The sequence below is a fragment of the Paralichthys olivaceus genome, chromosome 21 (genome assembly GCF_024713975.1).
Source record: "Paralichthys olivaceus isolate ysfri-2021 chromosome 21, ASM2471397v2, whole genome shotgun sequence".
NCBI lineage: Eukaryota > Metazoa > Chordata > Actinopteri > Pleuronectiformes > Paralichthyidae > Paralichthys > Paralichthys olivaceus.
Window position 1 is genome coordinate 10175461 of NC_091113.1, and position 22329 is coordinate 10197789.

At 42.1% G+C, this 22329-nt stretch overlaps 2 protein-coding genes across 14 annotated transcripts in view; one reads left to right on the forward strand and one right to left on the reverse strand.

Moving 5' to 3' along the window:
- LOC109626918 (uncharacterized) overlaps positions 1–14939 on the forward strand; it is a 47462-nt gene extending 32523 nt beyond the window's left edge. For 5 of the 12 annotated variants that reach the window (XM_069517161.1, XM_020083161.2, XM_069517162.1 and 2 more), the window contains 13 exons: positions 1955–2064; positions 2215–2253; positions 3912–4692; positions 4781–4897; positions 5739–9491; positions 10829–10976; positions 11072–11177; positions 11561–11720; positions 11805–11912; positions 12003–12089; positions 12175–12346; positions 12584–12669; positions 13532–14939. In XM_069517161.1, the coding sequence (XP_069373262.1) occupies positions 1955–2064; positions 2215–2253; positions 3912–4692; positions 4781–4897; positions 5739–9491; positions 10829–10976; positions 11072–11177; positions 11561–11720; positions 11805–11912; positions 12003–12089; positions 12175–12346; positions 12584–12669; positions 13532–13603 (5739 nt within the window). In that variant the 3' untranslated portion in view covers positions 13604–14939. Of the gene's footprint in view, positions 1–1954; positions 2065–2214; positions 2254–3911; positions 4693–4780; positions 4898–5738; positions 9492–10828; positions 10977–11071; positions 11178–11560; positions 11721–11804; positions 11913–12002; positions 12090–12174; positions 12347–12583; positions 12670–12911; positions 12995–13531 lie in introns of all 12 variants that reach the window. The other 7 variants (XM_020083160.2, XM_069517166.1, XM_069517163.1 and 4 more) reach the window with 5 other exon arrangements.
- A 1130-nt stretch (positions 14940–16069) lies between these two features.
- prr35 (proline rich 35) lies at positions 16070–21883 on the reverse strand. 2 transcript variants are annotated; one of them, XM_069517168.1, is made up of 4 exons: positions 21776–21883; positions 21105–21154; positions 17503–19087; positions 16070–17338 (listed from the first exon to the last, which is right to left on the reverse strand). In XM_069517168.1, the coding sequence occupies exons 3-4, from the start codon at positions 18909–18911 to the stop codon at positions 16519–16521; spliced, it is 2229 nt and encodes a 742-aa protein (XP_069373269.1). In that variant the 5' UTR covers positions 18912–19087; positions 21105–21154; positions 21776–21883; the 3' UTR covers positions 16070–16518. The 2 variants fall into 2 exon arrangements, with proteins under 2 accessions (XP_069373269.1, XP_069373270.1); XM_069517169.1 differs by having other exon boundaries at positions 21721–21867.
- Positions 21884–22329: the final 446 nt, after the last annotated feature.

The window sequence follows — 22329 nt, forward strand, 5'->3', positions numbered from 1 at the left end:
AGGCCCTGTCCTTGTCCACATTTGCTCAGTAACACAGTGTTACACCGAGCCCTAATTTTCGCAATAACCTTGCAGTTATATTGATCCTGCTGTGAACCTGATGGTCTTTCTTCATATAATCCTTTGGCTATTAAACATTTTTATCACCTGTTCCTTGCAAAACACTGTACATATATAGTGGCTGGCAATCCATGCATTATTCATTTGATGTCAGCGGGGGTTTGTTCCTGCTACATATAGATTTGTTTATGTCGCAGGACCTACTCAAATACTAATCCTATGTGAGGAGAAGAGGAGCTACAAGGTCATTTCTTTTGTTTACATTTGCCCGAAGCAGCTTCCACAGCTCTTTTCTGGAGGAAGTCAGAAATAGAGTAGTCGAGGGGATCGTTGTCTCTTTGGCTGAGAACAACATGGGTTTGATGTCGAGAAATTAATAACTCCAGTATTTATATCTGCTCTCCCCTTGGTCAGACTGGATAGTGCTGTTGTTCTCTCAGTGGCTTAGCTTCAGTGTAGAGTTGACCACAAGTTTTAATCCTGATGCCAGATGAGGTACCTTGTCTCAAACCTGATCACTGTGCTCAGAGGCTTTTATGGATTAACTGATCTTGCAGAAATCACACAAGTGCCACTAGAGGTCACTGTATATAAGGTTAAATGTATTTCACACAGTGAAGCTGGGTTGGCCAAAGAGTGCAGGATACCTCAGTGTAAATGCAGCTATCCACTTTACAGCAGCAGCATCTGCAGCCGGAACTAGTTATTCTTTTGTGGGTCATGTACGGAACACAATGCCTATTAATTGCTTCAACATATCTTAGACTGCATAGTCCCTCTCACTGAACTGAAACACAACTGAACAGTGGATATTCATTGCGATGAATGCTTGTTTTTATTGGCTTTAATGTCTATAATTTGCCATAACCTAATTTTAGCAATTTAAGATGATTAACATCTTTCAGTTAAGTACCAAAATATCACAGGAGATCATACCTGCTCACCAAAGTTGCAGAGCATGAGTAGACTTTCAGGGTGAAAAGTGGGAATGAAAGAGGCACCATTCTCCCTATTACAAGTCAGTGTACCATCAAAACAAACATGATGCTGCTATTTTAAGGTGAAACTGTTGCACAATTTTGCTTTAAGTCTATATCTCTGTATAAGTATATCAATGCATATCTCATCTGCCTGAATTCCTTTTTTAAAGTCAGATCAAAGTTGTACATAACAATGAAAATATATTAGTGAAAGTGTTTTATTCTGACATTTATTGAGTAAAATAAAAACATTTGAGTTTACATGGCAGTCCATTTAAAAGACCCCTTTTGGACAGTTAAGTCCTGGAGCAGTTCACAGAGTATTATACTCATTTGATTTGACATCCTCTTTTACGTGTGTAGCAAGTCTAGATGATGTGAGACAACTTAAAAATACAAACTCTGCTCCTCATCCCCATTACACTGGTTCTTTAATGCTTTGTACCCAATCATTCAGTAACTCAATTTAGTTTAACAGCACAACAGAGTAAATCAAAGGAGAAGTGAAGCCAAGAATATGTACCTCATTTTACAATTTTTTTCAGCAATTATTTTGCTGCCTATAAAACAGCATGTGTAGTGGGGTATGGCTGTCTGGAGAGCAAATAGAGACATAGAGGAATGTTTTCCTCTCAAAATACTCGACTCAGTTTAGTATGTACTGCATTAAAACTATTATTATTAAGAGGTTATTTAAGAACATCAGTAAATGTAAAGTATATTTTCTACCCACCTTTGTTTTCAGTAAGTAAAAGAGGTGCTTGCATTGTCTATGGCTGCATTCCTTCATATCTTATCTAAACCTTGAACAAAGACATGCTGACAATTTTTGACGTGTAACGAAAAGGTATTTTAATGGACATGTTGTCGCCATCCCTGTCAGTCACACTAATGCCATCCCTGTCTGCTTTCAGTGCAAAGAGGGAGCGTGCACCCTGTCAGCCATGACCTCTGGAATCCGTCGCAACTGGATTCAGGCCATTATGAAGAATGTGCGACCCACTATTGCCCCCGACGTCACCCGGTAAGCCCCAAAGAGGATTAACACTTCAACCTCTGGCAGATAACAACAGCTCCTTTTCTCACTTATTTTATTTTAATCCATCTGTCCTCCTCACCCTCTCTTCCCTTCTTTCTCTTCCTCCCTCAACGGGTATTTTCAACCTGCTGCCAGGAAAAACATCTCTCTGAAACTATCCGTTCTGAAGCCCAGGTTGGAGTGCTTATGTGTTGAATATCTCTCCCTTCCTCACACAGTGATGTAATTGCTCAGCAATGTCCAACGTGTTTGTCGTCCTACTCTATGTCATGTGATTATGTCTCCATGCCAGTTGTGCCACTGTAGTGACACATGCTGCAATCACATCAACATACGAGAATAATCCACCGGCCCGGCCACGATCAGCAGCATAGACTGATTGTGATCAATGCTGTAATGTGACTGTTCACTCAGTAACTTTTGGAAATGTTCACAAAACAATAGAAGAGTCGTAACTGAAATGGAGAAGAAGAAGAGCTTGCGTAGATTAAGAGAGGAGCTGGGATATGATCATTTATTTTTTGTCGAATTGCTCCAGAACAACAGTTCAGCTAAGGATTATTTTAACTACCCAATCATTTATTTCAGTGTTTTTAAGAGGAGTATTACCTTTCAGAATGCTCATCACATATAATATAGACACGCTCTAACCTGCATTTACTGAGTCACATGTTTTTTTCTGCCAGTGTCTCTGAGGCAGCTCTCACCCAGGGGAGAATGTGTGATATTTTTGGTATTTCTGCACAGACATCTCACAGACATCTCTTTCCCATTCTTGATCTCCTGTCCCTTCTCATTTTCCCCTTACTCCCACTTCCTGACACCTCCACGCAACAAGGTAAAAATAGATCCTTCCGTCAGGTCACTTTTAAAAAAAAAAATTCTCTGCCCCTCTACATTAAAAGTGCCAATCATCACGCTGTTTATTGCAAACACATTCTTCACATTTAGCCGTTATATAAATGGTAATAACGTAGTAGCTTAAGGCTGGTGTCTGCCATCAGGCTTACAACGGATCATGTGTGAACACCAAAGCTGCTTTCAGCCCAGTGCAATGTGTGCCTTATAAATGTTCCGATGCTAATGCTTTGACTTTGATGCATTCAATGATTGTTTGTTTGTTAACCAGGGTCTCTGCAGGTCTAGAAAGAGTTGTTAAAAAATACATAATAAAAAAAAAAAGCCTGAGGAGGTATTCATTTAATTTGCCAAAATATTTTCTCTTGCTTGCTGTAGGCAGTAGTGTTCGTCATAAACAGTTTTTGTTCTGTTGGGAGACATTACACACTAACATACTGTGAGTGGAGTTTGATTCAGCATCATCACACCTGTAGCAAACACTGCCACTACTGCTACTAATAATCACTAAAAGGCTCATCATCTCACAATAAGAATTTGTCAACTTAGAATTGATTTAAATCTTTGAATCATTTTCCAATTAATGCATCAATCCATGTTATACTGCTTATCCAGATCTGCTTTTTCCTTAGAATAGATATATGCAGCATGGAAATACAATTCTAATATCATAATAAATAATTCTAGGAAATTGTAGTCCCTGTTAGTTCTCCATCATATTTTCTTACCTTTCTGGGTATGATTGTAAATTTTATTCCATGTGGTATAAATGGTTTCTTTATAAGTCTTGGTGAAACCTGCAGAAACCCTGTTAAATGCACTGTCAACTGCTGGAATTATCTGCATTCTTGTTTTGTCCAACAAAGATTTGTGTAATAGTATTATAGCTTGAGTTGAGTTGCAACTATAAAAACTATATTATGTTGAAGCCTGCCTGTATATCTTTTTTATTTGCTGCATTTTTGTTCATTCAGATCCCTCCCCGATGAGAAGATTAAAGCCCAAGTGATGTTGGAGCCATGTCCGCAGGCCACCCCTGAGCCAAGCCCCGTTCGTGAGGCACCCAGGTCTGATATCCACAGACAGCCAGCTGGCAACAACGCCTCTATCCCTCCCTCTGAGCTGCGGAAAAGCCGAGTTCGTGAACGCAGACCAGAGGGCCGCTCTAAGACTTATGACTGGTCTGAGTTCAAGATGGAGGAGACAGAAAAGCCTGTGAAGGAACGAGCTGACACTGTCGATCTCAGCTCATCGTTCTCCACAACATCCTCTTATTGCTCTCCCTCCTCTTCACCTTCCTCATTAGCGTCCTCTCCTGTCTCTACCTCCTCCCTCCAAACCTCCTCGGTATCAGGTGCTCACCCACCCTCTGTAACAGAAGAAGCAGAGAAGGGGAATGTCAGGAGGGGCACCCCTCCACACAGCACTACTAGTGCAACCCACATGCCAAATACTGTTACTGTTACCATGACTTCCACACTTAATACAATGCCAACAGCACAGCCATCAACACCTGTAAGCCAAGAGCAAGGGAAAATGGAAGTGGACCATCCTACAGCCATGCATTCTGCTAGTGAGGATAAGAAGGACAACAGTACCTCAGGTGTCCATAAAGAGATAGAGCAGCGATGGCATCAGGTGGAGACAACACCTTTGAGAGAAGAGAAGCAAGTGCCCATCACCACAGCTGTAGCAAACTCTGCTAACTCTGAGAGGTTGCCGGCCCATGAACTTGCTGCACTGCTAGACAAAGAGGTTTGTTTACTGACTGTGGTCATTTACATTTTTTCATCAGACCATCTTGTGCTGTTTATTCATATATTATCTGTCTGTCTTTGTTCAGTTGGGACAGAAGCAGAAGGAGCTGGACCAACTACAGAAGCAGAACAATATTTTAAAAGAGCAGCTGGAGGATGCGCTAGGGAGAGAACACAGTGCCAGAGAGGGCTATGTACTGCAGGTACTACACTCACCATCCATCACACAGGATTAGATTTAAAAACTTTTACCATGTGCAAATAGCATAGCAACACGTATCGACAAAGAAATCTCAACAATAAAAATGTACAGGATGTAATTGCAAGGTTTGTAAGGTCCTATACATGTGCTGGTAAAACGTGTGGTGCAGTAATATTATCAACTGTGCCACAGTACTTGATAGATTGTAATTTAGTTTTGGCTCATGACAGATTGGTGTGTATTTACTGTTACTTATAGCATTCAACTAACAGGTGTGGGTGCTTTCTGAAACTGAAACTGTTAACGCATGGTTGTGGTTTTCTTGGCATGAGTTTTTCGCTAACTGTTTTTACGGAGTTTCACATCTACTGGGAAAACAAGTGATTTGATCTGATATGCTTAAGGTAAGAAAAGTAATCAATAGGCCTTGCGCTGTGCTTTTTCTCTCTGTTCATCTGTGCTTTGTTTGTTTCCTTTCCTAGCTTGACATCTGCATGCTGTTTGGTGTTTCAGAATTGCATACATTTACTAATTTCTTTTTTTATGTTGTGCAGATATTTGTTATTTTCCGTGTTAGTCTCCCATTGAAGGTTTTTATTTGTTTGTTTGTTTATTTCTTTGGGAAGGTGTTTTCATGTAATCCCATGTAAAACCCTGTTTGCAAGTCACCTCTGAAAAAGCACAGTGGAAGCCTGGAGAAAAGCACTGATCAAAAGAGGTGCTTATTAAGAAAGGAGAAAAACAAAACATTTCCCTGGTAACATCTGAGATGTGGCTCTCCGTATATGGTAGGGGAAATAAGGTGATGTCATTAATGAAATGTCTCATCAATCTTTTTCAAGAGTGCAACATCCCCTTCCTCTTCACCGCACAGAGTGCCATGGCAACGTTTGCACAAGCTTAATCAAGATTTGCAGGGTGAATTGGAAGCCCAAAAGCGCAAACAGGACCTTGCTCAGCAACAGATTAGGACATTAAAGAGAAGCTACACTGAAGCTCAGGACGCTGTAGACCGCCATGAGACTGATATTCAAGCTCTGCAGGGTAAACTAGCATGTGCAATGGCTGAAATCTTGGCCAGTGAACAGGCTGTGGCCCGAATGCGCAATGAGCTCAAGTTGGAGCAGGAGCGTTCAAAGGAACAAGAAGTAGAATATGGAAAAAGTGAGGCCACCCTACGTGCCCAGCTGAAAGACAGTGAGGACAGACTCCGTGAAGTAGAGGCCTGCCTCTTAGAGAGGAACCAGGCCCTCAGACACCTCGAGCACCAGCAGGCCCTGCAACGAGACCACATTCGAGAGGTACAGAGGTTGCAGGAGAGGCTGCAAGAGGTGACTGCTCGACTAAGTGCTACTGAGGAGGGCCAAGCTTTGAAGGAGGAGCGCCTGAGGAAGGAGCAGCATAGCATGCAAGAGAGTCATGAGAGGGAAAGACAGAATCTGTGCAGAAAATTAACTCAGGCTGAAATGGCCCAGAAAGAGTTGGAGGACAATCTGCTTGAGGCTGAGCAGCAGGTAGAGGCTCTGTTGAGAGGGAGGCGATCCTCCGCAGGCAAAGAATGCAGTGAGGAAATGTTAAAGTTACAAGAAGAACTGACTCATAAGATTGACATGGTTGACTCATTGAGGGAGAGTGTGCGGAGGCTAGAAGAAGAGAAGGGCCACCTAACTTGCCGTTGTCAGGAGCTTATCAACCAGATTGCAGAAGCTGACCGTGAGGTGAACAAGCTCCGCAAATGTCTGGAAACTGAAGAGTCAGAGTACTACACACTGGAGCACTCATATGATAGGGCTACCCAGGAGTTTCAGAAAATGAGTCAGTTCCTTAGAGAAAAAGAGGAAGAGATCCGGCAAACTAAGGAGATGTATGAAAGGCTAGTGGAACGCAAGGAAGAGGACCTAAAAGAGGCACTTGTTAAAATGACAGTACTTGGCAGCAGCTTGGAGGAAACGGAACAGAAGTTGCAAGCAAAGGAGGAGCTTCTCTGTCAAATGAGTCTGAGCCTCTTAGAAAAGGTTGAGCCCTGTAGTGCTGAAAAGGATCTGCAAGCCAAGCTTGTGGTTGCAGAGGACCGTATTGCAGAGCTTGAACAGCATCTCAATGCCCTGCAGTTGGGCTACGCTGACCTACAAATGGAAAGACAACAAATCCCAGCACAGAGCAAAAAGGGAAGAGTTAAAACATCAGCCTCCATATCACCAAACACAGAACTTTGTCATTCCTTTAACAATACATCCAAGTCAGAGAACGCCCCAGATGATCAGGAGTCTCTAGCCAAGAGATCAAGGATACGTTTTTCCAGTATTCAGTGCCAAAAATACATAAGCTTAGAGGGCCTGGTCACTGGCCAAGCAAGTAGTGGTCATGTGGGCAGTACTTTAGTGGAGGCAGGACAAAAAGATGACCAAGATGTAAATGAAGACATCGGTTTAACTGGAGGAAATATCTGCTCTGATATGCCACATACTAGTGACCCAGAGAAGTTTATCTCCATCATACATGCCCTCGAAACTAAACTGCTTGCCACTGAGGATAAGCTAAGAAACCTCACACAGAATCTAGAAGAGCAGCAATCCACCCAAGCAGACGAGATGTCCCAGATTGATCAACAGATGACAGAAACGGACCATCACCCAGAGAAAGAGTTGAGTTGTGGGATAAAGAGTAGTTGTCTTGCCAATAAGCATTATGCCAAGGCCCTGCTGTGCGTGGAAAACAGTCGAGAGAAAGTCAGGTCTATTCTCAGTGGTTCTTATAATACAACTGGTTCACAGCTGCATTCATTGTCAGAGATAGAGAGCGATTTGTTCAATGCATCACTGTACATCCAACAAGGACAAAAGACGTTGGAAGAACAAACACCAGCTGTCCATCAGAATCAAACCCCAGAGACTCGAGATAGAGAAGCTCTGCAGCTCTTTGCCAAAACCTTGTCTTTTGAGGCTGTAGTTTTGAATAAAATGGCTTTATTGATACAAACGTCGAAGTCTGACATTCTACATGCTCTTGCAGAGATATGGGAAGACATCGACAACATTAAAAAGAGTGACAAAGATTGCTTGGCAATAGTTTATGCTGATGTCTTGACCAGGAAGCTGATGTTAGAGAGTGCGTTCTGGAAAGAATTGGACAAAACTGAGGAAGATGTTGCAAAATGCAAAGAGGGCAGTGTGTCAGCTAGTGTAGATGATCCCACAGTCTTTAACACCTTCATTAAAGCAGAACTAGCCTACTCTATTCAAAACCTTAAGCTTTGCTATGAAGACAAATTCAAAATACTGAAAAGGGAGTTGACTGAAGCGCATACTAACCTAAATCAAAGGGAAATGGCTCTGAAAGCAATTATCGAAGCTTCCAAAAGGCCGGATTTGAAAAATGTAATAAAGGAGGTCAAAAAAAACTTTGGCTTTAATAAACAAAAGTTAGCTGATGTTCAACCCCCTGAACTTGCTCCTTACATGGAGCAGATTGAAATGGAAGCAGCGCGAGACTTGGCTGAGAAAATTGTAGACAGACACTTGGCTGAAGAAATGCCCTCTTGTGGTGTTGACTCTATTGATATGCTGCAAAATGCACATGACAATCTGGCCAATGAGCTTCAGCGACAAGCAGCAATTCTCCATAAGTATGCTCAAGAGATAGAAGATGGTGAAAACCATCCAGGGCTGGCTAAAATGATCTGGGCTCTTTTTGGGCACCAAACTTCACAGAATTTCTCTAGTACCTCTCTTTGTATGCGTGAAGCCCTTATTCAGGCTCAGGTGGCTTATGTGGCATGTAGGCTACGGGCAATGCATGAACAAGACTTGGGTTGGTGCAAACAGACAGGTCAGAACATGGATGCTCTTGTCCAGCAGCATGCCCACAATGTCACTGCAATCCAGGAAAAATTTGAAGCATCCTTACAGGAGGAGCGCTTGAGTTTCACGCAGACAGTGGCCACTCTAGAAATGGAGAACCAAAGCCTGAGGAGTGAGATAAGCAAACGTGTGAATCAGCTCTCCCAGCAGCAGGAGCAACTGGCCCTCCTGGAGGAACACTACCGGCAGGACACTGAACAGCTGAATCAGATGCACAAGAAAGAGCTACAGCAAGCAGAGCAAGGCCATGCTTCTACAGAGCTGGCCCTCATTGAGACATTGGCCGACAGCCAACGAAAGTTAGAGGTTCTGCTAGTGGACATGGACACCATGAAGGAGCAGCACCAGGATCATGTGAAGAAACTGGAGGAGCAGTTTGAACAGAGGATCTGTGAGCTCCAGCACATCCACACAGAGGAGATTGAAAAGTTACATTCCCAGTATGTGGAAAATATTCAGTGTGTCAAAGAGCACCTGAAGGTCAAAAAAGGTTCTGAGGTTTCGCACTCGCTACCGTGTGATGAGGCCATAATACCAATGGAAGAGGAGGAGCAGGGGAAGGGGGAAGATGCTCAAAATATGTCTGAGGTGGACTCAATGGTGGTTCTCAAGGACCGGATCCAGGAGCTGGAGACTCAGATGAACACCATGAGGGACGAACTGGAGAACAAGCACCTCGAAGGAGATGTGGCCAGCCTGAGAGAGAAATACCAGAGAGACTTTGAAAGTCTTAAGGTTTTTGCTCTTTCAATATTTCGTAAAATGTTTTGTGTGTATAAGTGATAGACTAGTAGATGAATAGAGGATGAATTAAATAACCTGTTGCTTTTGTTCGTCAATCAACTAATATTCAATAATCATTTGGAATTGGGAAATGGTGTGATTTCAGAATAACCGCAAATCTAAATCAATATCTATTCAAACTCTAAAATAATTGTAATCAGAGCTCTTAGGGATGTCCTTCCTACTTTTTGCTTTGTCTTTCCTGCAAAATAAATCTTTAACCTTTTAGCCAGTGTGGTTCTAGGAATGCCTTTTTTCAGTTCACCTTTTTGTTCCAGAATCACGCTATGAGCCTTCATATAGGTTTGTTTGACTATAAATGCATATATGAAAACCTTTATTTCACTGAAGAATGTAGAACAGATGTGCATTTGTTTGTATTTTACTAGAATAATATTTCATATATTGTATTAATTCAAATTCTATGTATTTGGTTGTATTTGTATTCATCTGATTTATAGTTATTTATAATTAAATTAATGGTTAAGCTGTAAAAAAAAAACATACCTCAATTATACTTCTTTTTTATTAATTTCTTTTTAATATGAGGGCTAAATATCAGCAACTTAATTTATTTTTTAATATATATATATATATATATATATATATTGGCCATTTTATCGATATTGGAAAAAATCTATATATTGGTTGGGCTCTAAAGATAAAACTCTATATTTGGAACGTAAAGCCTGTGTCACAGTTTGAAGACTTCATGTCATATATCGTATAATGTCTTTTTTTTCCCCGTTGTGGGATGAATAAAGTATATCTAATCTAATCTAATCTAATCTAAAGATAGTCTTTGAATATTATAAGTGGAGAGGTTAGCGTCAATGTGAATCTGTTTAGACCTGTGAATTATTATGGGACATCCTTAGAAGTTTTACTAAGTTTTTATTATGAATAAAGGCAATCAATTACAGGTTTGTCAGACAATTAAATATCCAAAATGTCTAATTTACTTCTTGCATTGCCTCTTTATTCTGGCATTATTGACATACCATTTCCCATATTCAAAACAAGAGGGAAGTCTGGTCTATTACCAACAGAATGATTGGATGGAATTAGAATTTAACCACCTTAACTCACTATTTTTAACATAGCTGGGGTTCAAATCTGAACAAAGCTTGCATGGCTTCTGTCACTGATTTTGCATGACACACCATGTAGTGAGCTAGCACAGTAATAGATGTTGCACTGAATCTATAGTCACAAAATAAAATGCAGGTGGTTTATTGTGTGCACATTTAATTATGTGATGAAAGAATCTGGACCCTCTGGTTTTGTAGGCCACGTGTGAACGTGGGTTTGCTGCAATGGAAGACACCCACCACAAGGTGATAGAAGACCTCCAGAGGCAGCACCAGAGGGAGATCTCCAAACTCATGGAAGAGCGGGAGAGACTCTTGGCTGAGGAAACTGCTGCGACAATTGCTGGTAAAGAAATTAATTCTGCTACCACTCATGATTTCTGTGGTTGAATCAATACTGGCATACTCGAACTGAATGTGGATGATTGATCTCTACTGCAGCTATTGAAGCTATGAAAAATGCACACAAGGAGGAACTGGAGAAGACCCAGCGCTCCCAACTGAGTGGACTGAACTCTGACATTGATGAGCTCCGCTTACAATACCAGTATGTTGTTTTGACAATTTGACATTTATTATTAAAATTTAAATGAGTAGCATAGTGGGAAAAGAGCATACATGTTCTATGAATACAAAATATAAAAGATGTAGGCATTTAGAGGTAAACGAATCCTAACACTGAGAGAATGTCATTAATGGTATTAATGGTTTAGGAGGTGAACAATCAGACAAACCCTTCAGCCTTTAATGTCTGTGTTGCTGTAAGAAAAACTGTAAAAAACTTCATCTTAAGTCTTAATTTTAAAATGGCTTTTGGGAATATCCTTTACATTATGAAATGACCCATCTCCTTTTGTCCTGAGAAAAACTATAAACACAGTTGGTAAATATCAGAACTCCAGCTGATCTTCTGATGCTGTGATTGTCCAGGGAGGAGCTGCAGTCCATCCAGAGAGAGCTGGAGGTGTTGTCCGAGCAGTACTCTCAGAAGTGTCTGGAGAACGCTCACCTGGCCCAGGCGCTGGAGGCCGAGAGGCAGGCCCTCAGGCAGTGTCAGAGAGAGAACCAGGAGCTAAATGCTCACAACCAGGTTCGGATACACATACATGCAAATACACAAATGAAAACCATCACTGTCCATAGCGATGCAGAGTAACTTTTGTCTGTGTGGCAGGAGTTGAATAATCGCCTGAGTGCAGAGATCATCCGGATGCGCTCCTGTTTCAGTGGTGAAATGGCACTGTCCCCGCTTACCCAAGGCAAAGATGTATATGAACTAGAGGTATGTGCACGCACACAAACCAATAATATGGACTTGCTCTTTAATCTCTAATCTCTTTAATCTAAGTGAGTGTCTTTCTCCATCTTGTAGGTGTTGCTTCGTATAAAGGAGTCAGAGATCCAGTACCTTAAACAGGAAATCCACTCTTTGAAAGATGAACTGCAGTCTGCTCTAAGGGTAAGAAAAACAAATGTAAACTATTTTACCCTTAGCTGTTTGTCTTTTAACCAAACTGTATCTAAGTTGACTTTAATTTCACCAGGACAAGAAATATGCCACAGACAAATATAAGGACATCTATACAGAGCTCAGCATAGTGAAAGCAAAGGCTGACTGTGACATCAGCAAACTGAAGGAGAAACTGCTCATTGCCACTGAAGCTTTAGGCGAGAGGACCGTCGATGGATCGGTCACATCTGGATACGGTACAGAGAGTAAATTAATTTTTTTATTATTATTATTAAACACTGGTTAAATTAGAATAACTCTTTTTATTTATCATGCCAAAGTTTATTTTCGTCCGATATTAGAGCATTTATGAGTGATGTCATGACAACGAGTTCATTTTTGTTCATTTACTGACAAAGGGAATGACCTGTGTTGTTGGAAATTACACTTACTATACGATAAAGCTTAAATGATGATAATGACATTATGTTGTTGTTTTTTAGATATCATGAAATCAAAGAGTAATCCAGATTTCATAAAAAAAGAAAAATCAACAACCTCCAGGCAACTGAGAGGCATAAGGTCAAAGGTGAGTGTCAGATTTCCTGAAATTAGTTTTATTATTTTTTGCTGGTTTATGGCACATTACTTCAAATTCAAACCCACACACTCTAAAAGCTGCCATGTCAGTTCTCTGTGTGTGCGACATTGTGTATCCAGGTTGGGTTGTGCAGATTTTTTACACATGCAGTAGAAATGTGTTCTACAATTGTTGATCAGGACGCTTTCAGTGAAAAGTCCCATTAGTTTGTCATCTGTGTGTTCTGTCAGTCTGTCACTGAACAGGTCTCATGGGATAGCTGACACTCCCATTGTGGGGTGATTCCCCCCCACCCCCCACCCCAAGACGTGCTGTAGGTATAGCATGATGTAGAGCAAAGCATGCCCTAACCCCCCTCGCATGATCTCCCCTATCCCCCCCCAACTGTGTCCCAGCCTGCACCACCAAAGCTGAATGTAGTGCCCACCCCTCAGTTGAATATTACCAACAGTTCTTAGTGTGTCAGGTAAATCACCTGCATGGTTTAATTTCACCTCTGTACAGTATTTCCAATTGGTTGGAAAATAAACTTTGTGCGGGTTTCAGAGGAATACGTCATCTCCTGATGACTCTTGTTTGTCTGCTTGTGAGTCTTTGAATCAGTGTTTGAACTTGTGTTGCGCTCTTATGTGGCATGAGTGTATTCCTTCATAACCACCTGTGTGTCTTACTGTTCGACCTAAAGTTTGTCATCCAGAGCAGAGAAGTCTTTAGGCTCGACAGCTTCTTAAAACACAAGTGTTGTCTGAGTGTGTTTTTGTGTTTTTTAATACTTTTCTTTTGCCCACATGGTCACGTGTCCTCACCATCTGTTAAAGATAATTCACTCTCCTCTCCATACCCTCCACAGAGCCTGAAAGAGGGACTCAGTGTGCAGGAGCGCATGAAGCTTTTTGAGGCAAAAGATTCCAAAAAGATTTGAACATCAAGAATCTGAAGTTTCTGTTCTCTTCCCTTGTCTTGGTTTCTGGTCCTCATAAAGAGCAGCATCAGCTGAAGACTCTCATAGGAAATAGAAACAGTTCTTCACAAAGGTCGATTCTGAACATGGACCTGCTGCTTCCATGCCTCTGATAAGTTGTCATTAGTTTGATTGATCTTTTTTTTTTATTAATATAAAACTGTTTTACTGAATCAATCCTGTGTTAGATCTGTTGAAAGAATATATAGATGTATAATCTGTCCAAACTGGAGACGTGTCAAATAAGCTGTGAGAGGGATTCATGACAACATTTTTATTGATCCTCCAAAATGCCAAAACAGCAATACACAGTATAATTAATAATATATATTTCCCATTATGAATTAAGTATCTGCTGTATTTTATTATTGTTACATTTTCTATATCTAATGATTTTAAATGTGTTTAAAGTTGCACCAGTTGTGTTGTACATAACTACTGGATATATGTCAGAGTATGGTTTGCTGTTGATCGTTGGGGCATCTGCTGTATTATAACTATGGTTTGACTGGTAGTGGAGAAACAATGTGATGCTTAACTTGCTTGTGTATGAGAGTTTTATAGGAAACAAAAAGATGGAGTGTCTGTGTGTGAAGGGGGAAGAGGGGGTGTGGGATTGTGGGATTGCACTTATCACTTGACTACTTGAGGAAGCTTTTTTTTCTTCGTCTCAAATCGGTGTAGTGGCATTGAGTCAATTATTGCAGTGCAACCAAACATCCTGACTTCTGTAGTGAACAGCCGTGACTTGTTAGTGATACTGGATTTCTCTTTTTTTCAAGTTTCTTTGAACCTGAATTTGTGTTTGCTCAGTTTTGACTCATGATGTGAGAGAATATCATCTCATATAAAAACTCTTTGGGACTTTGCATGACTGTACAGAACTGCAGAATGATCACGTTGCCTCATTTTCCTACTTTAATGCTTTAGTGTGGAGCTCTTTGACACTCATTAAGCTTGGCTTTGCAAGTCCTACTGCTTAGGTGTTGAAATTGAAATGTTTTTACTGTAAGCGGCAGTCTTGAAGCACTTGGCCCAGTCCCTGACCTCCCACTGAAATCTAGTCGTGCCTCAACTGAGTGAAGAATATAAACATCCATAAAACCTGTGCAGCTATGGATACACACTGTATAGTATTCAAACCACGCCTTGTATATATATATGCCACACAGACGACTTCTGTGTTTTGTTTTAAACTTGTACCTTGCTCACTAGCTCTATATGAAATATATATATATATGAATATTTTTTATTTTCATTTGAATGTATAACGTCAAATAAATGAAGTGTTTGGAAATCCTGCAGTAGAATTTTTCTTGCCAGCGACAGCCTGTGGCCCGAGGTGTTATGTTTTCCGGTTGTTCATTATGACGTACATTTATTTATTATTTGTAGTATATTTGAAACCTGAATAAAAAAGTGAAGATATCCAGATCACAATTTGATGGTCGAAGGTCAAAGTCACAGTGACCTCTTTTGCCTTGTGAATGAATCTTAAGAACGTCTCAGAACATTCACTGCCTCAGAACAAATCTGAGATACTTTTATTTTACTTCAGTATCTCCATTTCACATATCTTTCAGTCTTTGTTTTTGCGTTTTCTTTTATCTGTGAATCAATGCTGCTGAAAGTAAATTAGTGAAACTCAGATGCTTTCAAATCTTTTGTCCACAGGAGGGCGCTCTCAGCAGGTCCTGGCTTCACTTCAGCTATAATACATAACAATGCTGCTGTCCTGCCTGGTGTTTTGCTCATAAACTAACTAGTAACTTTAAGATCATATTAAGATATTCATCATGACTAGAATTGATTGTTAATATTAATTTCAAAATTAATTTGAGATCAGAGGCTTATTTTTATGATTATTTGTAATAATTAGGATATTTCCCATGTCAAATGTAAATCAAAGAAATAAAGTAAAAGGTGCTTTGACGTCTTCAGGCTCATCGTCCCGTCGTGGCTCTTCTGGTCCTGGCAGCTGACCTTTGCAGCTGCATCTCGACTGTGTGAGAGAGTGAAGGGACCAGAGGACGTAGCACCCAGCGCTGGGGGCCCCTCCTGGGGGCAGACAAGTGTGCAGCTCGGGCATCCGGGGTCCCTGACCTTTGCAGGGGGTCTGTTGGATTCAGGAGCAGCGACACAGGTGAGTCTACTGACGGGGACTTAGCTTGAGGAGCTAGTTCACCTTTAGCATCGCCACCCGACTCTGTCAGGGCCACTAGAGGAGGAGTGGAGCTGCCACTGTGGATCTGTTTTTTTTTTATATAGACTCTAAATTTTCATGGAAGTGATGATTTAACCTCACTGTCTTTTTAAAAGTGATAAATTCTTATTCCAACAAAATTGTAGAAAATGTCAATTTACACAATCTGATCCAAATCTATTATTTCTTGTGTTTCCCAATTTTCTTTAAAAAGACTGAAACACTGTTTTTTTTCTCATTTAATTTCAAAGAAATACAGTGTGTGTATAATACATTTTATTTTCATCCAGCCTCACATGACATCCTCCATATAAAACCATTTACACTTTAAAAACATTTTACTTACATGTATGGTAAATACAGTATTTACAAATCCATTCAAAGGATTGTCTCACAGCATCATTTTAATGGACTTAATCATTTCCGTGCTGATGTTACCTTTGAAAATTAATTTCTGGAGAATATTATCATAACAATCAATGTTCTTAGTGCATTAAAATCCTTCTCTTCCAAATTATGATTCATTTTTCTTATAAGGTGCCATACGTTTCTTTTTTGTGAAGGTAAACTGAGAATAATAGTGACCATCCTTGTTCAGCCAGTGATACTCAAAGGCATGCTGGTAACCATAACTGCATTTGTGGACAGAATCAGTTATATTACAGTCAGAGGATTAGTTGTCAGTAGCTGTCAGAGGGCTCGGAGGACACTGAGCTTCCAGCCGCTGTATAGACGGGGGTCTCTTTGAGGTTTTTGCAGAGACCGGGATGTCGGTGAACACCACTGAACGGCCGTCGGGGCAGAGCAGGACGCTGGAGTCTGCCTCACACTTTGTTGTTCTGCTCGGCCATAAGGCCTCAGCCGGACTGGGCCTGATGCCGAGTCCACCCGGAGACAGAACCTCTGTGTTTACCACCGTTGCCTGACTCATCTTGATCAACATGTCCAGCGACTGCTTGCGACTCTCCAGCGAGGCCTTCATCGCCTTCCTCTCGCTCTCATCCTCCTCTTCCTCCCTCCTCTCCTCCAGCTCCTCGTCGTCCTCCTCCGTCTCTGTGCTGTTCCCCTTCAGACTGCCATCCTCTCTTGTGCCCTGGTTGGCAACCAGATTCGTTGAGTCCCTCTTGACTGAGAGGTCGAGTGGCCCGTCGCTCTGGCGTGCAGTCCTCTCCAGCGCCTGGTGTATGTGGGAGAGTTCGCTGCGGATTTTGCTCAGGTGATCCCAGAGGTGGCGCTGGGCGGGAAGGTCCTCCTTCTCCAGGTGTGAGATTTTTCGCTCTGCCTCCTTGTACTCCTGCAAGGCCTTGGAGAGGTCACTCAGCAGAGCACCCACTGACTCCGAGGGATCGTCTCCCGTTGTCTGGGCAGCAGTGGAGTCTTGGCTGATGGGTCTTCCACATGTTGAAATAGAGGATGTTTCACTTTTGGGACTGCTGAGAGAGTCGCTGTACCACAGCTCAGTGGGCCGGGTCTGAAGCTGAGCATCCTGTAAACTGAGGATTGGAGTAATTTAGATATTTTCAAACTAGACATCTATCAAAGTTATACAGAAAAGACTCCTACCTCCTAGAATCTCTGCAGATATTATGGTAAAACTAATTATGATGCTCTTTTTACTTGTCACAATAATTATCATAAAAAAGGGAAAAGGATTTACCTGTTCTGGAAAGGAAGTTTGTCTGCAGTCATGTTCAGAGTCGATGCAGTCTGAATATTCTTCAGGAGTTCCAGAGTGAAGCCCACTGCCGGCTTCTTCTCCACAGGTGCCTCATGGTTCCCTAATGGGGCCCCCGTCCTCTTCAGGCCCCAGCTCGCTTTGCTTTCTTTGGCTGCAGCCTGGACTTTATCCCCCGGCCTGTAGCCCTGGTCGAGGGCGTCTCTCTGAGGTGACACCCAGCCAGTCGTGGAGCCAGCAGTGGTGCCAGGCCGCAGAGCTGGCACTTTCCACAGATTGACTTTAGGCTGGAAGCCAGACAGGGGATTTGTTTCGAGACTGTTTGTGGGCGTCTTGAGCGCTTTGCTGGCATCGCTCTGACCGGAGGCCTGTCCGAACGTGTGCTCACACAGAAACGGGTAGTAGAGGCGAGGGGGGATGAGAGCCCTGTCTGCGTGCGTGCCGGAGGCTGGGTGCATCAGCTGGGCCGCTGACGCCAGGAAGGGAAGCTGGGCGAGCTGAGCGTGGGTCTGGGCTGTCACACCCCCGGCAGGGCTGGAAATGGCTGAGTTCATGTAGGAGAAGAGGCTGGGGCTGATGGGATAGCCCACCCCGAGCACTGACAGATTGAGTCCAGTGGGATCCTGGTAATCAACCAGGTTCGGGGGCGGAGGGTAACAGGGAATCGAGCTGCTCACTCTGGGCTGAGCTCCTTCAGATTTGGCCTTCGTGTGGCTGGAGGCTAACAGCCGCCACTGCTCCGAGAGCAGCCCGGGTGCTGTCAGACACGCCTTGGATAACTTGTAGTGTTTTAGCTGGGCCTCTACTTCCACTGAGCGAGCCCGTAGGAGCTGATCTTCTAGGGAGAGCATGTCAGCCATCAGAAGTTCTGACTCTGGCTGTTTGGTTTTCTTGGCGATGCACTCTGTAGCTTCTCCTCTACTCCGGCTGTTATTCGAGCTCTCTTTCACCAGGCCGGCGCTCTCTGCTCCCTCACCTTGTCCTCCCTCCTCTTCCTCCTCAAGTCCCTGGTTTTCTCTGTCCTCCCCTTCCTCCTCCACGTTCCTCCGCAGCCTCTGTCTCTCGATGGTCCGTGTCGCCTGCTCCAGCTCGTCTTTCCCGGGAGCCTGGAGGCCGTGCGCCTGCTGAAAGGGTCGGAGCTGGTCCGGGTGCAGGATGTTGCCCTTCTTATAAGGCCAGTCTGACTCTATGAGCAGAGACAGGGAGTTTTTGCACAGACTGTACTTCATGTGGTTGTACAGGTGGGACTTCTCCATGCAGGTGAAGGGACACTGGAAGCATTTGTAGTTGTAGGGTTTTCCCCATGGCCGGGGAATGTAATGAGGCTTCTTGGGCTTGCGCTCCTTGTGTTTGCTGGCAGACGTCACTTTGCAGGCATCGTCCTTGGACATGGCTGAGTTTTGATATAAATAAAGATTTTGTGATTGTATTCAAATGATGACACTTCAAGATAGATTGTAAGGTTGTCTATCTTTCGTGCCAGGGATCATTTCAGGTTGTTTTTTTTCAGTTTTGCAGAAGCGTGGGGATGAAAACGAGCATTTTCTTAATTGATGTGAAGCAGAATCTGTGAAAAAAAGACAGTTTTGTATGAATACAACTGCTGAACATCGACATATCAAACACAGATCAAAGATTAGGCATTTAGTCTTTAGCCTACAGGACACGTATTCTTCACTTCCTGATTTGACGCTGAGAAAAACGTACAAGAACGAAGCTCTGTGCGAAAATCGAAAAATACGAGACAAAGTTTTGTGTGCACTGAAGGGTGCCATATATCATTATGCACATATGTGTATTATGAGAGCACATTTGTTGTCTGCCTGAGCCGAGGGTCGCCACTAACCTAACTGCAGGGAGGACCGAGCTGCTCCGTTCTCACTGTACCTGCCACTACTCATTAGTTCCAGTGCAGCACGAGGCGCTATAGCAGGGCCCAGGGCCAGGGGGCTCAATGAGGACGTCACAGGGGACTCTGCACCTGTGCAGGGGGGGGCCCTCGCGACACTATCAAGGGGCCCTGCTCGAGTTTAGGGGTCGGAGCCCCTCGGAGGCCGGCTACAGGCGGTGCACGGCCAGGCTGAGGGTTGCATCGAGGCGGGTATAGGAGAAGAGTTGGGGGGGGTTTGAGGCCTGGTTCCTAATGAGAGGCTGGCATCATGCCTATAGGGCGTCATTAGTGCCAGGACTGGGATCTGGGTCAGGACATGGTGCATAAGTTCAACTGATCTCCTGTACTTGTATGTTTGCATTTAGAGTTGGCTCACAGTTTATTTCTCAATAAGCAATATTAGCTTTTTATGAGCAGTTTCACTGATATCATAATACTTTCACGTTTTAAATTAGATATATAAAGGCTTTGATTATTGTAATAGATGATTACTTGACATGTATAAAAGGGACTAAAAACCTCTCACTTTATAATATTTTTTAATCTTAATATTATCTTAAATTGTATTTTATGATTTGTCCAATTCCTTTTTAGTGTTTTCAACTAACCTCTGTTTTGCCTAGTCACATATTTGGATTTTTCCTCTTCCTGTCAGAACTTCCTATCCTCTTTTCATTTTCGTATTCTTCTCCTCCTCTTCATCTTCACATTTTAAAAGCCTGGAATTCCACATTAAGAACTTTAATTAATATCCCTCTCTTCCACTCCTCGAAAATACATTTAAATACCACACAAGAATGTTTTTTTTTTCCTCTTTAGTTAAATTGAAAAAGAAAACTTTGTGATCTTTTCATTCTTGAAGCCAGGCCGGTGGGAGAAGCCTGCGGTGAGAGAAGAACTTAAAACACTCACTGCTGTGAGGCTTTTATTTTTGTCTTTTTTTCCTCGGGTCGCTGAAAGATGAAAGTGTGAGTGTGGTGTTCAGGGTCCCGCGATTAAATAAAATTTTAAACTTCCCCGGCTGATCTGATCAGTGTCTCGCATTAAGGAAATGATTGTAATGGGGGGTCAGTGAAGCAGACACAGGTGATGGAGAGGCCTTCAAGTTACAACCTCATCAATAAAAGCCACGGCACAAAGACACAGTGAGTCTAACAGAGGATGGCAGGCCACTGCCAACCGCTCTCCCAACTGGACCCTCGGAGTTGGCCCGTTAGTGGCGGACCATTTGATTGGCTCACTTGTCCGCCCCCGGGGCCCCTGACCTGGGCTTTGAGCTCATAATGGAGCCTAACAGCTGCTGCTACGAGCCGATCAATAAAAATCATTTTTACAGTGGTTGTTTTTACCCTCTCCTGGCCACCGCTATCCGCCCCACTCTGCACTGACTGTGCACTTTGCTCTCCCTCCCTCCCTCCCCTCGCCGCTGCCCCATATCCCAACCCTGCGGTCTTGTTTTAAGCTTTTAGGGCCAGTGATCAAACAAGCTTCACCGCTTGAACATCTATTGTTGCAATTAAGGAGGTTCACCACAGTAAAAGCTTTGACAAGTTACATGCAACAACGACCACACCACTGACGGCCTCTGGGACAGAGGAACACTGAATAGTGAATACACACAAGGAGGGTGGATGGAAGGTTTTACAGCTTTTTGTTTTTTTTTTTATTATATATTGAAAATTAAATACTTTACCTAAAATTAGAAGGATTTGTTGGGCGTTGGTCTCCCTCTGGAAAACAAATCTGCAAAAGAAGAAACATGATTGTAAAAATTGCAGTTTTATTGTCATTTAACTTAGTTGTTGCTTGAATTTTATACACTTTTTTTTAACTGATGTCTAATATAAGGGTTAATACTGATATTTATGAAATGAAGGTTTTTTTATTTGCATTTATCTTTAAAGAAAAACACCAGATGAAGCAATGTGACAAAAATAATGTAATATATCAAGATTATATTCTGATTAAAATGAATATAAATAGGGATCAAAACAACATTTCTACAATAACATGCAAATATCCCAAATTAGTGATTTTGAATAGAAAATTTAAATTAAATTCTGAATTCAAAACTATTTAAAATATATAAATTCCTCTTGATAATATTCAATATATAAATCAACATAATTACATTTTTAAAAATAGTTTACATCCAAAACTTATGCTTTTTCTTGATCAAATACTACAAAATAAAAGCTCTGCAGTTTAAAATAAGCTTCTAAAGTATCTTTTTCAGTATAAGCATCATGTAACAGGCCTCTTCTCAAACTCTTATTTATAAAAATACTATTTAATCTTAACAAACTGACCTGCTCTCGTGCCATGAGCTACATAAAAGTGCAGTGGTGATGCATTGGTCCGTACCTAGAGCTTGTCCCAGTGTGTGTGGCTGTCACTCCTCCTCTGCAGCGGCTCTGAGAGGGCAGCGCTCAAATGGGGAGCGCAGGAGCGAGTGTGTGGAGATATATATTGACTGGGAGCAGTGCCCGGAGGCACTACAATACAGCAGCTCCCCCTCCACCCTCCACCCTCCACCACCCCTCACTGGATTGTCAGACTCTCTCTACCTTGCAGCCAGGATGCAATATAACAACTTGCACAAAATTGGCAAAGGTTTGGATGGCGATGGCTTCTCTTTGTATAACGGAGGGTGGAGGTGGTTAGGTCATTCATTATGAGAATTTTATTTTATTTAAAAACCAAATGTTTTGCACTGAAACTTTATACACTACACTTGTTCTTTTTTTAATAATTAAATTCTTTGTGTTTTTCTGGCATTAAATAGTATTCAGGTGATGAGTAGATGAAACTGGAAGTAAAACTGGAGTTCAGCTCTTTTACTGCACTTTATAATCATTCATTAAAGAAAAACAAGAAAAACAAGAATACCAGATACAAACAAAAAGCGGAGAGGAAAA